The sequence below is a fragment of the Psammomys obesus genome, unplaced genomic scaffold, assembly GCF_907164565.1.
Source record: "Psammomys obesus unplaced genomic scaffold, mPsaObe1.curated_primary_1811, whole genome shotgun sequence".
NCBI lineage: Eukaryota > Metazoa > Chordata > Mammalia > Rodentia > Muridae > Psammomys > Psammomys obesus.
This window is the reverse complement of record NW_026594377.1, coordinates 909342-932157: the sequence shown is the minus strand read 5'-3', so window position 1 is coordinate 932157 and position 22816 is coordinate 909342. Positions and strand designations below refer to the sequence as shown.

At 46.9% G+C, this 22816-nt stretch overlaps 1 protein-coding gene across 4 annotated transcripts in view; it reads left to right on the top strand.

Moving 5' to 3' along the window:
• The window catches only part of Sugp2 (SURP and G-patch domain containing 2), a 39230-nt gene that overhangs the window by 8808 nt on the left and 7606 nt on the right, over positions 1-22816 (top strand). For all 4 annotated transcript variants that reach the window (XR_008721463.1, XR_008721464.1, XM_055618698.1 and 1 more), the window contains exons 4-7: positions 3929-4049; positions 16230-16717; positions 18151-18262; positions 21644-22116. Coding sequence is in view for 2 of the 4 variants with exons in the window: in XM_055618698.1 (XP_055474673.1) it covers positions 3929-4049; positions 16230-16717; positions 18151-18262; positions 21644-22116 (1194 nt within the window). In the remaining 2 variants the exon portion in view is untranslated. The remainder of the gene's footprint in view (positions 1-3928; positions 4050-16229; positions 16718-18150; positions 18263-21643; positions 22117-22816) is intronic.

Below are 22816 nucleotides of genomic sequence, written 5' to 3'. Positions count from 1 at the left end.
GTGTGTGTGTGTGTGTGTGTGTGTGTGTGTGTGTGTGTGTGTGTATGGGTATGTGATTACCAGGGTGCATGGTTAGAGGTTGCCAGAGGACAGCTTGAAGGAGTCAGTTTTTTCCTTTACCACAGGAGTCCTAGGGGTCGAACTCCAATCATCAGGCTTAGCTGTAAGCACTTTGACCCACTGAGCCATCTTGCTGCCCTGAGGTTTGGAAAGACGTGCAGCTGCATGTATATGTATGAAGGCTAGAAGACAGCCTCAAGTGTTGCTCATCGGGAAAGCTGTCCACCACCTTCCAGATGTGGTGAGATGTGAGAGATGTGGCCTCTCCCTGAACCTGAAGCTCACTGATGAGGCTGGCTAGCAAGGCCTGGGGCCTCCTCTCACCACATCCCTGGTTCTGGAGTATGCATGCATCCCCACACCTAGCATTTTATGTCAGACCTGAGGTCAAACACAGGTCTTCATTGTGTGCTTTGCTAACAGACATTGCCCCCTAGAGAGGCTCTACTCCCTTTGAGATTTAAAAAATTTAAATTTGTTTGTATATATGCATATATAAATATTTTGGCATTTATTTAGTTAGTTAGTTACGTATATGTGCCTGAGTATGTACACTACATACATGCAGGATCTGATGGAGGTCAGAAGGTGCCAGGTACCTTGGAGTGGGAGTTATAGGCATTTGTGTATTGCACTGGCGTGGAACATCTGATCTCTCTGCCTCTGCTTTTGAGTGCTCAGATGATAGGCATGTACTACCCTGCTTTTGGGGAATAGGATGGAGCCCAGGGCTATGTGCATGCCAGCGCTGTACCCACTGAGCCCAGTTCTCCAGCTTCAAGATTCTTTGGAAAGGGACCCATCTGGGAACCAGATGAAAAACTGACTGGCTCTTACTAGGGATAACTCTTGACCCCTTTCAGCATGGGATCAAGGTTAGGATGTGTTCTGAAGCACCTTGTCCTTAGGTCTCTCTGAAGGCAGAGGAAACAGGACACCAAAACCTAGTAGATCTTGTGCCCAGGGAGTGGAAGGGGTGGTTACTGGGGAAGCTGTGGCTGGGTACTGAGAGGTGTCAAGGACCAGCTGAGTCATTCCAGGTGGTGCAGGTATCTTTCACCTCATTCCTTCTAGACAGAAGTCAGTGGCAGCTCCGGTGATGGCCAGGAAGTAGGGGTGAAACAGCTGCTTAGTTTCCTTCTCTCTTCCTTCTGTGATCCCAGCATGCTGTCAAACCCAGCCTTCACAGACATCAGAGGACATGGTAGCCATCTTTTCTCTCTTGTGACATCACCTCTATCCCAGGGGATGACACCTTTGCTCCTGCCCTCCTCCTTCATGGAGCCTGATTGCACTAGGCAGCAGATATCCCAATACAGATGAGTGGCCATGTCTACTTCTGAAGTGGAGGTTTTTCAGAAGCAGGCTGTATGCATTTTCCTTCTTATTCCCATGTGCTGGAGGAGAAATAGCGGAGCAAGCACCAGGTGCTGTGGGTGTAGCTGAAGAGAGAGAGGTAGAGAAGAGCTTTGGACTCCCTGTCTCCAGGCAGTGCAGCAGCAGGCACTCTGACCTGAGGGTGCAGCTGCCTCATCTTCTCTCTTTTTAGGACGATTGCTTTTCAAGAGTCCTTTTATGTGATTGCCCCAAATAACCTGGAACTCACTCACTGTGTGGCCAGGCTGGTCTCAATTAGAGAGAGACACACTGCCCCTGTGCTGGGTTTAAAGGTACATGCCATCTCTCCCAGAAAGATTTAATTTTTTTTATTTGCATGTGTGTATGTCCACCTGTCTGTACGTATATGAGAACAGAAGCCTGAAGAAGGTATCAGATCCCTTGAATTGGTGTTACAGTGAGGAGATGGGCTTGTTGCTTGGGTGCTCTCATCTGAACTCTGGTCCTCATGAGTACCAGCAAGCACTGTTAACTACTGTAGCCCCTCATTTGTCTTTTGTTTTGCTTTTGTTTTTAAGATGGGTCTTGTATAGCCTAGGCTAGCTAGCCTCAAGCTTTTAATTCCTAGCCTGGGCAACCAAGAGACACAAGATTGCTGTAAGCTTGAGGCTAAGCCTGTGCACTGCATAACAAGACCTTGACTCAGAAAACAAGGGATGCTAAAGAGATGGGTCAGCAGTTAAGAGCGCTGGCTGCTCTTCTAGAAGACCCATATTGTAGCTCACAACTGTCTGTAACTCCAGTTCATCAAGGTATTCAATATCTTGACCTCTGTGGGTATCAGGCATGTAAACAAAGCACCTATACATATAAAGTTTTTAAAAACAAAAGAGGAGCCAGCAAGATGGGTCTTCAAATAAAGGCATTTGCCACTCAGTATGACAACCTAAATTGTCATACTAAATGACAATTTAGTCAACCTAAATGTCAACCTAAAATGTCAACCTAAATGACAACCCTGTGACCCACATGGTAAAGGGAAGACAACTGACTTCCTCAAGTTGTTTTCTGGCTGCCTCCTGCAGGCCATGATATGCATGCATCCTTTCACACATTAGTTATTTTCCTAAAAAAAACAAAACAAAACAAAAAACGAACAGGGCTGGTGAAATGGCTCAGTGGGTAAGAGCACTTACTTAAATTAGCGTGAGGACCTGAGTTCAAATCCCAGCAATGATGTAAAACTGTGGGCATGTCCTTAACCCCAGTTCTGTGGGACCAGAGACAGGAGGATGGCTGTGGCTTGTCATCCACTGGGCCTTGCTACCTGCCAGCCTAGCTCCAGGCTCAATGAAAGACTCCATTTTCAAGGAAGTTGAGTAGAGAGTAACAAAAAGAGTAAATGTAACAGAAAAGGTAAGAGTGACTGAACAGTAGGCCCAGCATCCTCTGACCACCACATTTGCACACACATCACACATGTTTACATGTCTATAGATGGTGTCAGGTGACAGGCATGCACAAGGCTTATCCATGGGTGCTGGGATCTGAACTTGGGTTGTAAAGTAAGTGCTCTCAACTAAGCCATCTCTTCAGCTCCATCAATGGTGTTTTTTGTATTTTTTGTTTGGGGGTATTTTGTTGAGTTTGTTTAGGTTTGGGTGTCCTGTGTGTTTGCATATGGATATAAGTGCAGAGTGCTAGAGTGTAGTGTATGTACAGGCTCTATGGCTCTCCATCTTATTCCCTTGAATCTGGAGCTAGGCTAATATGTAGCAAGCGCTGGTTGCCATCTCCTACACACTGGGGTTACAGGCACTCACTGTCACACCCAGCTTTTTAATTGGGTGCTGAGGATTTGAATTTAGGTCCTAATACATACACAGGCATTGAGCCATCTCATCATCTTGTTTGTTTGATTGTTTGTTTGTTTGTTTGTTTGTTTTCGGAGACAGACAGGGCTTCTCTGTGTATCCCTGGCTGTCCTGGAACTCATTCTGTAGACAGGCTGGCCTCAAATTCAGAGTGATATACCAGCCTCTGCCTCCCTAGTGCTGGGATTAAAGGTGTATGCCACCACCACCCTTTTGTTTTTTGAAACAGAATGTTACTATGTTGCCCAGGCTATTTGGAAACTCTTGGGGTCAGACAGTCCTCCTCTTGACCTCCTTAGAAGCTGTGCACAGGCAAGGCCACCTCTGCGTCTGGTCTCACAGGTGCCTGTTTTCTGGGTTGCTGCTGAAGCAGTCAGGCTTCAAGCAGCCTATGTGGATCGATGCTTACCAGCTCCTTTCTGGAGTCTCTACCAAGCACTCTGTGCAGCAAGTGATTCACTGCTCATGGCTGAGGTGGGACCTTTTTCAGCAGAGCATTTTCTATCTCCACCAGGCTTTCCTCTTTTTAACACCAGTGTCCCACCATTGAAGGTTCCAGTTGCTGATGGCCTTAGGGTTTTATGCTGCCCTCCAGTTGACTGTTCTGGTCTCCAGGCTTTTGTTTTAACAACATCCGTCCATTCTGTGTATTGCAGCAGTCCCCCAGCGGGCAGACCACAGGGTGGTGGACACCATTGACCAGCTTGTCATGCGTGTCATCCAAGGAAGACTGACTCCCAGAGAGAGAACACTTCTCCTGCAGGACCCTGCTTACTGGTAGGCATGCTTATTTTGCCTTTTTAAATTATTTTTAAGGATGTGTTCTTATTTTAAAAATAAGTAAGTGTATGAGTGTTTTGCCTGCATGTATGTCTGTGTGCCACACTCATGTAATGTCTGAGACCAGGAGCAGGTGTAAGATCACCTGAACTAGAGTTAGCTGCTGGGAATTGAACCTGGGTTCTCTGGAAGAGCAGCAAGTATTCTTACATAGCTAAGCTGTCTATCCAGCCTCGTTTTTATTTTATTTTACTTTTAAAGATTTATTTTTTGTTATATATACAATGTTCTGTCTGCATGTGTGTCTACATGCTAAAAGAGGGCACAGATCTCATTATAGATGGTTGTGAGCCACCCTGTGGTTACTGGGAATTGAACTCAGGACTTTTGGAAGAACAGCCAGTGCTCTTAACCTCTAAGCCATCTCTCCGGCCTCTCCCCTGCCCACCCTCCGACTCTTTTTTATCTTTTGCAAGAGCAGTTGAACACCACTCACCTTCCCTGCTGGACTATCCTAGGGTGCAAAGAGACAGGTGCCCCAAGGGCACATGGTAAGGAAAGGAGTGTCACAGTCCTGGGAGGCAGGAAGGTCAGAACCAGCAACCAGCCTTGACTACAAATGAGAACTCTATAAAAACAAAACCAAAGGCTAGAGAGTGTTTTGCGTGCATGTGTGTCTGTATACCACATGCCTGGTGCCTGGAGAGGTGAGAAAGAGGCATTGGATCCCCTGGAATTGGAGTCATAGATGGATCTAGTGCAAGAACAAGAAGTGTTCTTAACCACTGAACCATCTCTCAGGCCCCTCTGATTTTGTTTGTTTATTTTTTAATTATAAGAGATGAGGTCTTATGTTGTGGCCCAAGTTATGCCCAGACTCCTGGGCCGAAGAGGTCCTCCTGTCCCAGCCCTGGTTGCTGTCTAAATGCTCAGTGGTATTCTGAGCATACTGTTGACTCCATACTGGCTGCCTGTGAGTTGGTCTGTGGCCGTCCTTGCTTTACATATGGAGGCATTGTGCTTGCAAGATGCACAGCTGAGATGAGCTGCAACAGAGATCAAATGCAAGGCCAGTGCAAATCAGGGGAGGAGACTGGGTGGCCTTGAATTGGTGAGGGAAGCTGAGACCACTTGGTCAGAAGGCATCCAGGTACAGCGGCCTAGAGATGACGTCACTGGAGAGACATGCTCTGAAGAGGGCTGCCTCTGCCACATGGGCACTGGGCCTAGCCTAGCAGCTGATGGCCCCCACTAAGGTGGCAGTTAGAAGCTACAGGTGGTGTTGCATGTGATGGAGGACTGGATCAGATAGAAGATCAGAAATAGGCACTAGTGAAAAAGCCAAGATTTGAGGGGAACCATTGAAGGAGAGATGCCCAAGCATCTCATTACCTAAGCAGGGGAGTGAGAGAGGAGATTTAATATAGAAATGTGCACTCACAATGGGTGTTCAATGGAGAATGTACCAGAACTGTGAGACAGGAAATGCTGCTAATGAACAAGAACATAATTAAGGTGTCTGAAAGGAAATCAAGGACCTTGGAAATGAGACTCATCCTCTTGGTTTTTCTTACTTTGTTGTTGTTTGTTTTTGAGATAGGGTTTCCTGGCTATCCTAGAACTTTATCTGTAGACTAGGCTGGCCTTAAACTCAGAAGAGGTCTACCTGCCTCTGCCTCCCAAGTGCTTGGATTATTTTTATGTGCATTGATGTTTTGTCTGCATGTGTGTCTGTGTGAGGTGCCAGATTCTCTGGAATTGGAGTTACAGACAGTTGTGAGCTGCCATGTGGGTGTGTGGAATTGAAGCCAGCTCCTCTGGTAGAGCAGCTGTTAGGCCCAATTCGGGACCCATCTACTGATGAGGCGCACGAAGGAGACTCGGAGGCTGGATAAATGCAAACTGCAAGAGGTTTATTCAAACCAATGCACGAAGGGGCTGCCCTGCATGCAAGTGAGAGACAGCCCTGAGGAACAAAGGCTTTGGGTTTTTACAGGGAAAAACCTCAAGCAGGGAGTTACATGCCTTGGCGTTACAGGATTCTCATCTCTGCTTGTGTCCTTCTGCTTTCTGGAAAATTACTGAGAGAACTTAGTTTGACGAGGGGCCTAAAAATCAAAATGGAGATTATGAGGCTAGTTTGGTCCTTTCAACACACCCCCCCCCCCTTCTTCTAGTAACTGTTTCAATCATGAAGCAAGTCTAGGCCTGATTTAAATTTCGGCATATTTACCCTCTGGTACTGTTGCCTTAACATAAGCACTTGTACTGTATTAATTCTTTCTCTAATGAATGCAAGCAGGCAATTTAGAATGTAGCATCTGAAAGTTAAAAGAATAAGCAAAACAACCAAGGGTCCCAACAGGGTTGACAACAGAGTAGTAAACCAGGGTGAGCTATTAAATCAGGATTTTAAACCATCCTCTGAACTCTCTCTCTCTCTCTCTCTTTTTTTTTCAGGATCTCTTTAGGCTTTTAGTCCAGTTGCTGCAATACTAGTTCCTATTTCAGCTAAGCAAATTCCCAAGATAATAGCTAATGTCAGGGGGCCCCCTTTTGACTTAGCATTTTAGCCTGTCAGGTGGGATTTTGGGCCACAGATCTCGTCTTCTGAATCTGCTTCAGTGCTAACAGTAGGACCGTTGACATCAGGGGCTAGGAAGGCTGAAATGCCCGTCAAAGGCTGGGCAATGGGGCAGTCTATAGAAGCATCTGGTTAGTTGATCCAGCTGAAGAGACAGGGAGCAATCATGTCAGCTTCCAGCAAGTCTAGATTTCAGCTTGCAGTCCGTAGCTGATCCCAGAATAGAGTCAACCAGGTGAAAATCTGCTGAGACAAATTTAGACTAGAGACAGAAGTTAAAATTTTTTCTAGTAAATGGGAAGAGTGAGGAATCCCAAGACCAGGAAAAACTCATCTGGGGTTTGTTTGAGCTATGCCAGATCCAGGTCTTGTGACTTTTTGCTTTCCTAAATCCTGTGTAAAAGTCTACCTCAGAAATGGCAGATATTAAGAATGCCATAGTGAAGGCTATGGCTTTTGTGTCAGATATATACATTAAAAAGATGTTTTTACCATAATGAGAAGTAACTTTAAGTCTATTTCCAGAAGACAATCAAAAGGTAATTAAAGTCTCAAGGTTGTGACTTGGATAATAAGCAGTCAGTATTTCATCAACTTATCAGAATGCTATTGGTCGATGTCAAAATTCTGAACTTCTGAAATCTTGGGGGGAATCTGAAATACCTTCCAATATTATTATTATTATTATTATTATTATTATTATTATTATTATTATTATATTATGTTTTAAATTATTTTTCTATATCATTATAACTCATATTTATATACCTTAAAACATCTATTTCGACTCTCCAATCTTTCTTGCATTTATCAACCCTGAAATATTTTTCTTAGACCAAACATCATTCTCTAGATTCTCATAACCTAAATTCCTATATCCTCAGACCCTACATAACTCCATTTCTTTTTATCTAGCTATTCACCATAAGCTAGATGGCAACTAACATGAAGCTGTTTGCCTTTCTAAATAAGAGGTCTATTACCTAGTAGTTCTAACTAATGAACTGACCAATGAGCTAACAGTGGATCTAATTGTCTGCTCTTTAGCTGCAAAATTACTGTAAGCTTAGCCTAGCCTTCCAGCCTAGCTGTCAATGTGATTAGAGACCTGAGAAGGATAAATTATAAGCTAAATAAATCAAAATGACAGAGATGACTAGTTAGTCTATCACCTAGGCAGTGTCCCTGCCTCCTGTGATCTCATGGCATCATGAGCAGAGGTGGTCCAGCCAGGCACAGAAGATGAGAGACTGCTTCTGTGGAAAGAGGAACATGAGAGATTGACCTCATCTTGCCTCCTGCAATGTGAAACAATGGCTCTCCGGGTGTCCACAGCTTTATCTACAGTTTAGACTGGGCCCTAGCAGTGGGCCAGTTGAGGCAGTATTGCCCAGTGGTTAGCATACCACAATCCAGTCACAGTCATCTGTTGTTGTGCCCAAATCTTCTCTGAGACCTTCGGGAAGCTACTGCTAGGATTTTGGGATTCTCTGTGATAATAAGCCTATACCTGTTAAAATGCCATATTAATCAGATCTCTGGCAAGCTTGAGGGCCAGCATATCTGAATTATTCTTTGTCTATCTTTATCATTTGCTGTAAACTGCATCCTATAAAACAGGATGCTATAATCTCTCTTTCTGGCATATTCCTCAGATGCATGTTTTAGAACTATATTTCAGATAGATCTACATAGGTAAACTTTATAATTACCCATCCTAGGCTTAACCTTAAAAACCCTAAACAAAAACATGAGGTAAAGCTCAGCATTGTAACCAACTGCAGTCGTTAGCATGACTTTAAATCTGCTCTTTCTGAACTAAAATCAAAGCAAACCTTTTAATCAGATACAGTTCATAGAGGGGCTAGCAAATCTTGCTGATCCTACCACATTGCATTAAAACTGAACAGCAAAAAGCTTTGCACTTAGCATTAATCAGAGAACTGAACACAGCTGGGAGCCCTAAATTAAGATGGCAGCAGCAAAGCCATAGAGGTTCCACCCTCTATCCCTGAACCAATATGGTGGCTAGCCATGTGTTGCCACAGGTTGTGGCTGACAATATAAAACATAGCCATTAGGTGTAGCTGATGGCATTGTTACCTCCCATGATACAGTAAGCTCGGTGGAACATTTATAATTTCCTATAACCAAAAGCGCTAACGTTGTGGTCAAATAAGTTTTAGAACCAACTACATAACAGAACAGTACAGAACAATTTTAAACTGTATGGAACTATTCTGGCCACACCAAACCTATCAGCCAGAATTCTTTCCCCTTTAAAGAGCATAAGAAAACGTTTTGCACTGAAGAAACACCAGCCTTTTAAATGAAGAACAACATATTTTACAGGTCTTCCTCAAATCATATTTGTAGTTATAAAGAACCAAAGCAAATATAATTTATATGCCCTCTGGCTTTCCATACATATACTGACCTTCTGTAACATTCTATATACCTTCAGGTTCCTAACTCCGTTCTTATGATTTAACCAGACATTCTTATTTTAGACAAGCTATTCTTTTCTTTAATATCCCTCTTTTTTACCTTATCTCTTGCTTTTCAGATACCATAAAAACTTCCATTAAAATCCTTCTTGTGCTTTCTTTCAGTGGCCTAGAATATACTAAATCATTTCATGGGTCTTTATCATCCTGCAGTTTTCTTAATTGGCTCAAACAGCATGGCTTGGTTTTATTTGGCAAATAAATTAATAAAATAAATACCAAGCAAGGTTGTTTTTTTTTTTTGTTTTTTATTTCCCCCAAAGGGTTGAGAACCTGTTTCAAGTTCTTTGTTGTATTGCCCAAGGGTTAGCATTTTAAAATACCCGATAAATTCCAAAATGTTTTATAGCCTTAAACATTTAAATATTCCTCAAAACCTGGTTTTACAATATCAGAATAAAGCACCCTCTTTAGGAGTGAAGTCACAAAGCATAACCTTAGTTCTAAAAGTCAAAACCAGATTTTAAAAACAAAATTCACCAGTGCAAACAATTCAATCTCTAAAATAAATACCAATTTAAAATGAGGCATGTCTTCTTAGTCTAAAAGGAAATAGAAAGAAAAAAAGATTACAGGACCTCTTAGTCGAAATGATTTTTTTATTTCCTTTCAGACTAGGAAGTTCTGCAAATTCTTTTCTTCCCTGAACCACACCACATGGCAATCTACATTGTTGGTATTTAAACACACACGTCCTTATAAACACATAGGCACACATATATGTTCTAAACAAGAGTTTGAATTTAACCTTTAAACATACCCAGTAACTCTTAATTTATAATCAAGACATATAAAGCATATTAACCATTTAAGATCAGTCAAAGACAAATATATAATGGCCATATATTTAAACAGACAGATAAATCTCTTACTGGATCCAGCTGTAATTTTAAACATCATAGCCAAGAGCGGCTCCCTCCCCATGCTGCGCCCCAAGGCTATGGCTATCAATTGAAGTCATCGGAAGAAGGGGTGCACACTGCTGGGTGCTCAGCTGCTGGGCATTGTTGCACCGCAGCCCTGGGGAGGGTGGGGGGAGGAGAGGAGGAAGGGGCGGAGATGAGCTGTGACTGCAGGCCGCTCGGGATGAAATGCAGTGTTCTCCTCGGTGCTGCCTCCGGGCCCTGGGGCAGTTCATGCGCCCCTCACAGGCACTCTCACCTGCCTAGCTTCCTAATGAGGCTGGCAGGGTCTCAGGCCAATTGTGACTTGGGGTCCTTCGTGCTGTGCCGCCGTGAGGAGCCAAGGAGGAGCACCGCCCTGCCCACCTGAGGCTTGCGAGTCTGCGGTGCCTTCTGCTGCAGCACTCCTCCTGCCACCCGTGCCCACTTGTCGGGTGTCTCTGAGGGCAGGGCTACTCCTGTGCCAGCCCCCTCCCTGGGAGCACTCTCTTTTCCTTCCTTTCTTGATTATAATAGATAGATTGGGAGCCCTAGTTCTAATTTCACGCCAATGGTTCAGGACCAAATTCAAGAGGTGTTGATTTAAACTGTCCCATGTCCAAATTTCGTCAGTCCAAGTCCAACAATTAAAACAATAAGACAAAACAACCAGGGTAACCAGAACACAGGTCTCATTCATGATCTTGAGACTACAGGTTGCCTTATTTGGCTGACGCCAGGTCCAAGGCATATAGGCTGTTGGAGGAGTGGAATCCCTCCTTCTCCTTCTGGGACAGCTGGAGCATCCTCCAGACTGTCACGGTTCTCATGGCACATCTGCCCACTGTATTGGACCACCCAGATGGGGGACTCAAACCCCCCCCAGGGGACTCAAACCCCCCTATGGATGCTCACAAACTGGAACCAGAAATGCACACAAGAAACAGAGACCCAGAGTAGACACGTAACAGATTCGAGACAAAGACAAACAATGGCTTTGATACCTCTTAGGAGCTTGAGCTGGTTCCTCCGATGGCCATCGTCTGGAGTTCCCTTCAGCACCTTGATTCCCTGTCAGGGAACCAAAATGTTAGGCCCAACTCGGGACCCATCTACCGGAGAGGCACATGAAGGAGACTCAGAGGCTGGATAGATGCAAACTGCAAGAGGTTTATTCAAACCAATGCACGAAGGGGCTGCCCGGCATGCAAGTGAGAGACAGTCCTGAGGAACAAAGGCTTTAGGTTTTTACAGGGAAAAACCTCAAGCAGGGAGTTACATGCCTTGGCGTTACAGGATTGGGTAAAAGGGTCTATAGGGAAATTGACTTTTAAAAAAATTGATCTATTTTAGGTGTGAAGACCGGTCTGGCCATCTGGAGGATATCTGATCCTGAGCAATGCCTGGAATGTCCTATTATGTGCAGATTTGGCTGTAGTGGGGGGGGGGGGCGCAATTAGCACATCCTGTGGTTTTTCTGAGAAGCAGGGCTATGTAACTAGTCACAAACCAGGGGCTATCTGGGTGGGAAACTGGGACCATCTGGGTTACTTGCCAGGTAATGATATCTCGAAATTGCAGGCCTGGTCATTCTTTTAAAACAGGATGGGTCCAAGGATCTGTCTCAACTTGCCCGCTTTCTCATCTCTGCTCATGTCCTTCTGCTTTCTGGAAAAGTACTGAGATAACTTAGTTTGACGTGGGGCCTAAAAATCGAAATAGAGTTTATGAGGCTAGTCTGGTCCTTTCAAAGCCATATCTCCAGTCCCCAATGGCAACTCTTATAAAAGAATGCATCGAGCCTGGAGGTAGTGTTGTACACCTTTAGCCCCAGCATTCAGGGGTCAGAGGCAGTCTGATTTCAGAGGAGTTAGAGGCCAGCCTGGCTACAGAGAGAGTTCTAGGACAGCCAAAGCTAAACAGAGAAACCCTGTCAAAGAAAAGAGTGGATCCCGGTGGTGATGGCACATGCCTTTAATCCCAGCACATGGGAAGTAGAGCCAGGCAGATCTCTGTGAGTTCAAGGCTAGTCTAATCTACAGAGTGAGTTCCAGGACAGTCAGGGCTAAAACAGAGAAACCCTGTCTCAAAAAACAAAACAAAACAGTCAAACAAACAAAAGACAGAAAAGAAATTTTTAAAATGAAAGAAAGAAAATAAAGTAAATAAAAAGAAAGCATTTAATTGGGGTTTGCTTAGTTTCAGGGGTTTAGTCCATTGTCATTCTGTCAGGGAGCAAGCAGACATGGTACTGGGGAAGGAACTGAGTGTTTTACATCCTGATCCTCAGGGAGCAAGGAAGAGAAACCCTCTGGGCCTGGCTTGGGTTTTCGAAACCTCAAAGCCCACACTGAATGACACATTTTCTCCAACAAGACCACACCTACCCCACACTCCTAATTCTTCTCACTAAAGCATCCAAAATTGGCCTATGGAGGCCATTCTTACTCAAACCACATTTCACTCCCTAGCCTCCAGAAGCCTATAGCCATATCATAATGCAAAAATACATTCAGCCTAACTTCAGAAGTCCCCATAGTTTATCATAGTTTCTACAGAGTCTCTTCTGAGACTCAAGGCAGTCTCTGTAACCCCCTGTTCAGTCAAAATTTAAAAAGCAGATCACACATTTCCAACATAACTATGGTACAGAATATACATTATCATTCCAAAAAGGACACAATGAGGAAATGCTGGACTGAAGGAAGGAAGCAAACCAGCTGGGCAAACACCAAACTTTGCATCTTCATATCTGATTTCAAAATCTGTAGATCTCCAACTCTTTTTCAGCTTTGTTGACCACAAAATGTCTCTCTTGGGCTGCTTCCATACCCACTCTGCAGTGCCCTTCAGCAGTTAGCCCACTTGTCAGGCACGTCTGACATCTTGGTGTCTCCAACAGAATTCAGGCTTCATCTTCACAGCTTCATCTTCAGGCAGTGGTCTCTGGGTCTCCCTGCAAGGACACCCCGGACACACACCTGGCTTCAGTGGCTTTCCCTAGCCACAGATGGGGATTCCACAACCCCTTTCTCGTATCCTTCACTTTAAAGCCAGAACCATGTGGCCAGAGCTGCCAGGTTTTTCTGCTTGCTGGGGCTGGAACATGGCCCTCGTTCAAATACATTTTCATCAGCTTTCTGTTTCTGGTGGTTTCCTCCACTGCTTTAAGCTTTTCTTTAATTCCTTTTCATAAGTTGATTTCCTAAACTTGGCTGTCCTAGAAACTGAGAGATCCATCTGCTTCTACCTCTGCAGTGGTAGGGTTAAAGGTGTTCACTGTAGCATCAGGCCCTAAACTTTTCTTTAATTCCTTTTCACAGGTTGGAACCTTAGCTTGGTGGGCTCCTTCCCTGAGGGCCCCACTCCCTTTAAACGCTTTATCTCCTTGAGCACAGAACTTAGCTCTGTTATACTTCCTGCTGCTTTTCTCCTCAAACTGTATGTGTTTTTCCTTGCTCAGCTTGTTCATTTCATTACAAATCTACATGAGAGTAACCACTAATAACCACCTGAGTGAATACTAGACTGTCTTGAAGCCTTATCTGCCAAAGCACCCACATTCTTTACCAAGATATCACAGGAACAGTGTCTGGGCCACATACTAACATTCTTCTCCTCTGAAGCCTCTTAAGCCAGGCCATCATAATCTACATTGTTCTCAGCACATCTATTAGTACGGCCCATTAAGTCCTGATTAAGGTGTTCAACTGTGACAGTTCCTAAGTATGTTTGGCCAGAGAGAAGATGCTTAAGCAGTGAACTCCAGGGATGCAAAAGAGATGAGTGGCCCATGCTGAGGAATCTGTGGCCTACCAGGTGGGAGACAGAAGGGGGAGAAGGCAAGGCAGAGAGGATGACTTTCCTGCTACACAGCAGCTTTGATAAAAACGCATAAGATGTGGGACCGGCCCGGGGCCTCAGTGACCCTCAGATGTCATACTCCTGCTAACCTGCTTGGTTTCAATTCAGTGTGGATCCACTTAAAATCCTTTACCCTCAGTGCAGAGTCAAGGCCATTTTCCACATTGGTGGAGGCAGGAAAAGGGGCGGGGGTAGAAATCCGAAACTCTTCTGGCTACCCACTAGCACTTCTTTCAGAGTCGTGCTTGCCCAAACCGACTTTTAGACATAACCCCGGATCTTCCCTTTTTGTGTGACCATGAACAAGTTACTTAGCTTCTATGAGCTGTCTTCTGCATATAAAAGAAGAAAAAAAAAGTGTTCAACTGCTTTCATAATCCAAAGTCTGTTTTTGGCCGATAAGAACATTATCAGGCCTGTCACAGCAATATCCCGCTCTTGGTACTAGCTTCTGTCTTAGTCACTGTTCTCTTGCTGTGAAGAGACACTATGAAATATATATAAAAGAAATCATTTAATTGGGGCTGCCTTACAGTTTCATAGGTTTAGTCCATTATTATCATGGTGGGAAGCATGGCGGCAATCAGGCAGACGTAGTGCTGAAAAGGGAACTGAGAGTTCTACATCCTGATTTGCAGCAGAAAGAGAAACACTGGGCCTGGCTTGGGCTTCTGAAACCTCAGAGCCCACCCCTAGGGACACACTTCCTCCAAGAAGGCCACACCTTCTTCTTAAGTAATGTCATTTCCTTCTGACTAAGCATTTAAATATATGAGCCTGAGGGGGCATTTTTATTCAAGCCACCACACAGTGCTTATGACAGTGACTCCTTTCTGTAGTGCAGTGTTGGGATCAGGACCCCTGGTGGCCTGGAAGGCTGGGCAAGTGATCTGCCCCTGAGCCATACTCAAGCTTATGTGTATACCTGTGTGTGTGCGTGCACATACATATATATAAATATGTGCGCTGTATGTACAGGCTAGATCAGACTTGCAGTGTGGACAGAGCTGGCCTTGAACTCTGGCAGTCCTGCTTTCACGTCTGTAATGCTGGGAGGCGTGCACACAAGTATATAGCTGTGCTTCTCTTCTTTGCTTGCTTTCTCATCTGTAAGGGAAATAGGGTTTTACCAACTGTCCTCTTGGCCTTTGGGGTACTCTCAGTCACTGTTCCAGGGACTCTTCGATTGTTACCTCCAGTATCAGCAAAAGGCTGGCTTTAAGACCCCAGGGTACTAAAGTCTGACTGTTCAGTGCCCATGCAGAACAGTGTACTGTTTGCATGAGACACACCACCTCCAGACTTGAATTTTGAGATTCTCTGTCATCTGGGCTGAGCTGGAACTTGAGATCCTCCTCCCTCAGCCTTCCCAATGCTGGAGTTGTGTGTGTATGCCGCCTCATCCCCCGTCTTGTATGCTTTACATAGTCTCCAGCTGACTAGAAACACTAGAGGCGATGTGCTGTGTCCATAGTTGTTGGGCTGCCTTGGTAAGGGCTAGCGGTGGCAGGGATCCCTTCTCTTTCTGTGTTACATCCAAGCTTGGTTGGCTCCCAAGCAGCAAACCTGGATATGGAGGGCCAACTGTGACAGTTGTTTAGGTTTTTTGTTATTGTTGTTTGTTTGGTTTGGCTTGGTTTTATGAGCTGGTGAATTTCAGGGTCCAAATGGAGGACACAGGTTCCCATTCCTTTTACAGCCAGAAGAGAATTGACATCCTTGTGCCTGAGGGAGGTGGTAAGGTGACCACCTCAGCCTCGTGTGTTCAGCTGTCCCTAGTGCATCTTGAAGTGGCTCAGACTCCCTTTAGCTTTGCCACATCTGCCTCCATGGCACAGGGGAAGTGCATGAAGCACTTGACCACTGGCTATGTGAAGGGTGCCCCCTCTAGTATTCTAGGATGTTGCAGGGTACTGTGAGCTTACAGCTTCTGAGGCTCTGGGCTCCCTCCTGGCTGCTGACCAAAGTGAAGAAAGAATCTCACAAATGCCCTCTTTGCACGCTTTTAATCCCACACTTTTTGAACACTCTGAAGGCAGAGCTGGTGGATCTTTGCAAATTTGAGGAGAGCCTGGTCTATCCTGTGAGTTCTAGGCTAGCCAGGGCTACCATATGTTCATGTTGTAGTCCGTGTTGACCCCAAATTCTCTGCAGTCCTCCTCCCTCAGTCTTCCCAACGTTAGGATTAAGAAGAAGCCTCTATGCCCAGCTGGATCAAAGCTTCTGACTTTCTTAGGGCACCTGGACAGCAGAGGGCAGCAGGTATGTCTCTTAGGAGGGCAGGTGTGCCTTGCTGAGCACAGTGCTGCTCTCACAGAACCTGCTTGTGTCTGTTCCACAGGTTTCTGTCTGATGAGAGCAGCCTGGAGTATAAGTACTACAAGCTGAAGTTGGCAGAGTCACAGCGGCTGAACCACAGCTGGCCTATGGTGGAACGGAGGCCAACCCCAGCACAGTGCGCCGTGCGTGCCATGCTGTATGCACAAGCTGTGCGAAGCCTCAAGCGCAGACTCCTCCCATGGCAGCGCAGGCGGCTACTTCGCTCCCAGGGTCCTCGAGGCCTAAAGGCTAAGAAAGCTGTCACTGCCCAGCAGACATCCCTGGCCTTGGGCACTCGACAGAGACAACATGGCCGCCACGCTTCAGGCTCCTTGCGGGTGAAGCCACCACCACGGGACTCAAGTGATGCTGCCCAGGACTGCCTACCAGAGCCTGCCAAAGCCCATCCTCAGCCCTCCAGCGCTGGAGTCTTGGGCCCAGCTCCTCGGCCAACAGCAGGGGATGACTCAGAAGCCCTGCCGGCCTCTTCTCCCTGCCCCTCTGCTAATGGTAGGTGTTTACCCACCCCTCTTGTCCCATGCTCATCTGGGTCCCTTCAGGTGGTAGGAGTCCAGGTGCCAGGTGCTAAGCAGTCTGGGCCAGAATGCAGGCTAGAGTAGCCAAAAGAACTTGAATAGGATGAGCATGTGGCCACACTGTCCTCCACATTCCCCCTGAGCCCCAGCTCCTGATAATCCAGCTGACGAGTGCTACCCAGGTCCTTGCTCGGTACTCCCCAAGGATGCTGATTTTGGGGCAGCCAGGCCAGGCCTGAGCCTCCATCATAGCACCATATTTGAGAGGTTTGAGATAGGATCTCTTCATCTAGTTCTGAAACTCACTATGTAAACCAGGCTGGCCTTGAACTCACACAGATCCATCTGCCTCTGCTTTCAAGTGCTAACAGTAAAGGTGTGCACCACCATGGCCTACAAGAGCTTATTTTGTTTGAGACAGGGCCTCACTCTGTAGCCCTGGTTGGCCTGGCATTCTCTATAGCTGGGACTGGTGCAACTTACAGCCACTGACCTGTTACATCCTTGTCTCCATGCCTGGCCTCTACTCCATTTTCATCTTCTCTGGGTGGCTTACAGCATCTTAATAGCACCCACACTACACAGAACTGGCTGTTGTGGGGCTCACCTGTCATCCTAGCACTTGGAAGGTAGGAGCAGGAGGACCTAGACTTCACAATTAGCCTCATCTATATGAGGCCTTGTCTATCATCTGTAGAAATGACTATTCCTGTATTATTTGGTGGCGGTGAAAACATGAAGTTTGGACAAAGGCAGGTGCTTTCTAAGTGTCCTCAGTGGCCTGGCTTCAGCAGTGCTGGCCATTGAGTGCAGGGCCCAGACCTGCTGCACAAACTCTCACCAACAAGATGTACCCTGAGACCATTGCAGGTGTTTCCCACCTGGCCAGTCGAATCTCCAGGTGAAGGGTCCATTCAGCCCAAGCATGGCGGCTCCTTGGATGCCTTTTGTGCCACGCTGCCTCTGCACAGCTTCAAGGCCGATGATGTGACCCATTTGGTCACAACCAGCTTACCTTTCCTCTGCCCAGGGCCCCCATCTAGCTTACACTGGGACATGCACAGACTGCAGAGTGCCTAAGCCTCACCACAGACCACCCATGCTTCTTTGCTCCTGACTAGCTCCAGCAGTGTCCTGAACCGCTGCAGGGTGTCTGCTGACCTGAGCTTTGAGAGTCTGAGCAGTAGGCTAGCAGCCTGTAGGCTGAAGTGATAAGGGTATCAGCCATGTGCCTGTTCCCATCAGCCAGCCCAGGTGTCCATGGGGCTGCTTATGCTTTGGCCACAGTCTGTCTATTGCTAATTTCAACAAAGAGCAGACTCCAGAGTCACATGGTACAGGGGAGGACTGCAGGTAGCCAGCTTGGGTCAGTCAGAAGAGCCACAACCTCTGGTTTCTGTTTTGTAGTGGATGCAAAGACCATGGAGACTGCTGAGAAGCTGGCCAGATTTGTGGCTCAGGTGGGCCCAGAGATTGAGCAATTCAGCATAGAGAACAGCACCGACAATCCTGACCTCTGGTATGTGCCTTAGACCTCACCACCCCCCCCACCCCCCATGCTGTAAGCAGGCAGGTTGGGTTCCACCTTCAGCTGAGCCTGGCCTAGAGCTGGTATCTGCTCAGGTCAATCTTCACCTAGATCATCAGGAAAAACCTCGTCCTCTTTTCCATCCACCTTCACAGAAAGACAAAGGGCTGGGTACTCCAGCAGCATTTGTTTGTGTGCCTTACAAGTTATCTGACAAAAATCTAAAAACCATCCCTGAACAGCCCCAACTGCTGAGGGAACTCTAGCCTGTGGTGGAAGGCTTCTGTGATGGAGATGCTCCTGCACTCCTCCAGAGGCCATGTGAGACCTCCCGACTTCCACTGTACCCATGTGTTCCTAGGACTAAGCCTGGCACTGTTGTTTCCTCTCGCTTGCTGGAGAGCTGGATGACTGAAAATGCAATTGAATGTGTGCTAGGTGCGGGGGGCCTGGCTCTGTCCCTGGTGCTACAGTAGAGTGCAGTTGGAAACTTACAGATTTGAGGCAGGGTTGGAACTCAATTGATAGACTTTCTGCCAGGTGTGCACAGATCCCTGCTCTTCCCAAGCACTGCATATGCCACATGGGGTCATATACCTGTCATTTTATCACTTGGAGGTGGAAGCAGGAAAATCAGTAGTTGAAAGTCATCCTTGCTTTATAGGGAAGTTGATGTCCTCCTTCTAAGCCTAGAATGGACGCAGATGGAAAACAGACAGGATGATCAAAAGGCAGATAGGGCTGGCTTACATGTCTTAAAGAACTTATGGGTCCGATGCAAACAGAGCATGTTGTTCCGGCTGCCTGGGCATAGTGTGTACGTGCTGTGTCCTGCACTCCTCAGCCCTGGCCCTTGACTGTCTGGTCTAGGCTGCCTCCTTCTCCCAGGAGAGCCAGTATGCCATTCTCAGAGCCCACATGCACTGTTAGGGCTGCTCTCAAGTGTACATCCTGGCAGATGCTTCGTATCAGGCCATTACTTGGGCCTTTTTCTAATTCAGTGAAGATTACTGTTTGAAAAGAAACCTTGCTGTTCTGGCGCGTGGGCTCCTGCACAGCACTCATTCTTACCCCCTGAGGCATAGCCCCTGGCCCCAGTTGAATCTGTTTATTTTTACATGGTTTCTTTATGTTGTGGTAGATGTGCATGCCGCAGTGCAAGTGTGGAGGTCAGAGCACAAGTTGCAGGAGTTGTTCTCCCCTTCTACTGTGGAAGTCCAGGGATCAATTCAGGTTGTCAGGCTTGGAGGCAGGCAATACCTTCATTCACTGAGGACCTTGCTGACCCTATATTTGAATTTGTGGGGGTTTTCGGGGTGGTAGAGAAGAGAAGTTTGAGTTTTGTTTTTGAGACAGGGTCACACTGTGTAGCCTTGGAACTCATTATTAGATAGACCAGGCTGGTCTCTGCCTCCTGAGTGTTGGGATTGAAGGCATGCACCACCACCACCCGCTAGAATTTTTAATATATGTTGTTCTAAAGTAAAAATCACCTAGGGAAGCCTGCCTTTCTCACTCATCTTCTCAGCAGCAGGGAGACATCTTGTATCTTTCATTTTTCCTTTGTACAGCCCAGTGCCAAAGCACTAGCTCAGCTCTGCAAAAAAATGTTTTCAGGCCCCTCTCCTTTCCCCACCTGCCATTCTACAATATCATGCATAATACTCCTTTAACAGTGTTGTACAGAGGCCTTGTGTCTCTGTGTTCATGAAGGGAGCCTTAGGACCTCTGGTAGGTAGGTCCTGTCCCTCCTCTGTGTCAGAACAATTGCACAAACAGTGTAAAGGAGAGATGCTTAGTTTGGGTTTGTGGCTTCTGAGATCTCAGTTTGTGGTCCAGCCTGGCTCCACTTCTCCCAGTTAGAGACAAGACAGAGAGGCACAGCAGGCCTCAGGAGGCCCGGGAACAGAGCATGTGTGTGCTACCAGGGGGCTACTTTCTCTTCCCTTCTGCTCCATCTGAATACCCCAACGAATGGTGTTGCATGCACTTGCAACAGGTTTTCCAGTGCCCGCTGCCCCACAGCCATGCAGCTTGGCCCCCCAAACTCCTTTGCACTATCACCCTGTGTTACTTTCCCACCTTCTGTCTGCCTGTTGTCACCTCCCAGACAGTGCTAATCCCTGTCATTGCAGTTTGTACTTGCTAGAACTTGAGTGAACCTGAAGCTTACTATTTTGTCTACACTGTTTGGCCAGTGAGCCACAACAGTCTGTCTCTCCAGCCTCCAGGACTGCTTGGGTACAGGCCGCCATTCCTGGCTCACGTGTGGGTTCTTGAGTTTGAGCTTGGGTCCTTTTACTTGTGCAGCAAATATTTTACTCACTGGGCCATCTCCAGCCCAACTTCCTAGACATTCACATCAGGAAATCGTATAGGTGCTTTTTTCTCTCTGACTTCTCCCTCATTATGGCTGCTCACATTGAGCTCTGCATCCCTGTGCTGAGTTCTCCCCTCTCTATGCTGAGTGCTGTCCCAGCAGTGACTGCACCTGTCTGTCCGCCACTTCCTTATTCATGTGGAACATTGGCAAAGTGGCATTTTCACAGGGGTTGGGGGTGCAGCAGTGCCAGGCCCTGTGTTTCAGCATCACTAAAGAAGAGAAGGACTTGTGTGGGTACTTCTTGGCATCTTGGGGGACAAATTCTGAGATCAAGAAAGGCTGGTGCTTATCATACTTGCAGGCTGAAGAGTGCCAGCTCCTTTGGCCAAGGCCCCTGTGCTTCACACTCAAACACACACACACACACACACACACACACACACACACACACACACACAGTAGGCATTTGTGAAAGTCAGGAAACAGAGTCTGAGTGGACTATTGGTTCTGGGGACTGAGCTCAGTTCTCAGGTGTTTGTGTGTAGCAAGTGTTTTTACTGGTTGAGTAGACATTTTTCTTTTTCTTTTTCTTTTTGAGTTTGCTAAGGATAGAATGGGGGTGCCTCGGACTGGAGAGATGACCCAGAGGTTAAGAGCACTGGCTGCTCTTCCAGAGGTCCTGAGTTCAGTTCTCAGCAACCACATGGTAGCTCATAACCATCTATAATGACATCTGGTGCCCTCTTCTGGCCTGCAGGTGTACATGCAGACAGAACACCATATACATAATAAATAAATCTTTAAAAAAAAAAAAAAAAAAAGGAATGGGGATACCTTATGCATGTTGTACAAGCATCCTGTCTTGAACTCCAGGGCCACCTTGTACATCCAGGAATTATTAAACTGAATCAGTCCTAGTTGTGAACATTCTGTTTCACCACATTAGCTGCTCTGTGAAGCCATAGCAGGGTCATAGGGAGGCCTGGCCTCTGTCCTGGGCCAGCGGGAGCTTCGCACTCCTGCAGCTCAGCAGTACATTTCACCCTCAGGTTCCTGCATGACCAGAGCAGCTCAGCTTTCAAGTTCTACCGAGAGAAGGTGCTGGAACTGTGCCCATCCATCTCCTTCCAGTCTGCTGGTGCGACAGGGGACTCAGTGCAGAGCCCCACAGCCTGCAAGGAGGGTAAGGGTGAGCCTGAAGAGGGGCACCGTGAGCAGGAGGCTGCCATGGAGGGCCCTGAGGACGAAGAGGAAGATGATGAGGAGAGTGAGGAGGACGAGGGCGAGGAGACCTGCACCCTCAGGCCACAGGCAGGAGCTGTCAAGTGTCCGGGCTCCGAGGGCAGTTCCCCCACTGACAGCATCCCTGGAGAGGGATCCAGGGAGGACCAGGCTGGCACCCCTGGCCTGTCACAGGCCTCCTCTGGCAGCTGCTTCCCCAGGAAGAGAATCAGCAGCAAGTCACTGAAAGTTGGCATGATCCCTGCCCCAAAGAGAGTGTGTCTCATCCAGGAGTCAAAGGGTGAGTGCCACATAGTCCTATAGGGGACATGCCCAGTGGCCATTCTGGCCATGTCAGCTACAGCCAGTCACCCCGCCTTCTGCTAACACCTACTGACCTTGTGTGTGTGTGTGCAGATGGGCCCCAAGTGCCTGGCATAGTACACAGGATTCTTCTCTCAGGGCTTAGGATTTGGGTGACTTTTTGGCTTTTGTGGTAGTTTTCTTTGGGACAGAACATACATGTTTAGCCCATGCTGGCCTCATAGAGTAATTGTTCTGCCCAGCTCCCACGGGGTGAAATTGCTGGTGTGTCACCACATCCATGTTCTCCTTGGTGTGTAGTACTGGCAGGGGAGCCCAGCCAGGCCAGCGCTGTGTGGGCCTAGGCCTCTGCTTTGGCTTGAAAGTATTTGTAGCCATTGTGCACTGCACTCTAAGGTGTTATTACAATATCCACATGTCCAGACGAGGGAGCTGCTCTCCTTACAAGGGGCCTCTTCTCCCTGCTGGGCTCTGTTACCACCAGGCTGTGATAGAAGCTCATCCTGCCACTTCCCACCCTTGACTTTGAGCCACACCGCATTTCTGAATCCCCAAAGGCTCCCATACCTGTAGTGAAGGTGGGAGGACAGCAACCATTGGTCCTTGCAGTCCCTGTGTGTCACGTCTGTTACCTTATAGGCGGAGATATCCATTTGGCACAGTCCTTGGGTATATGT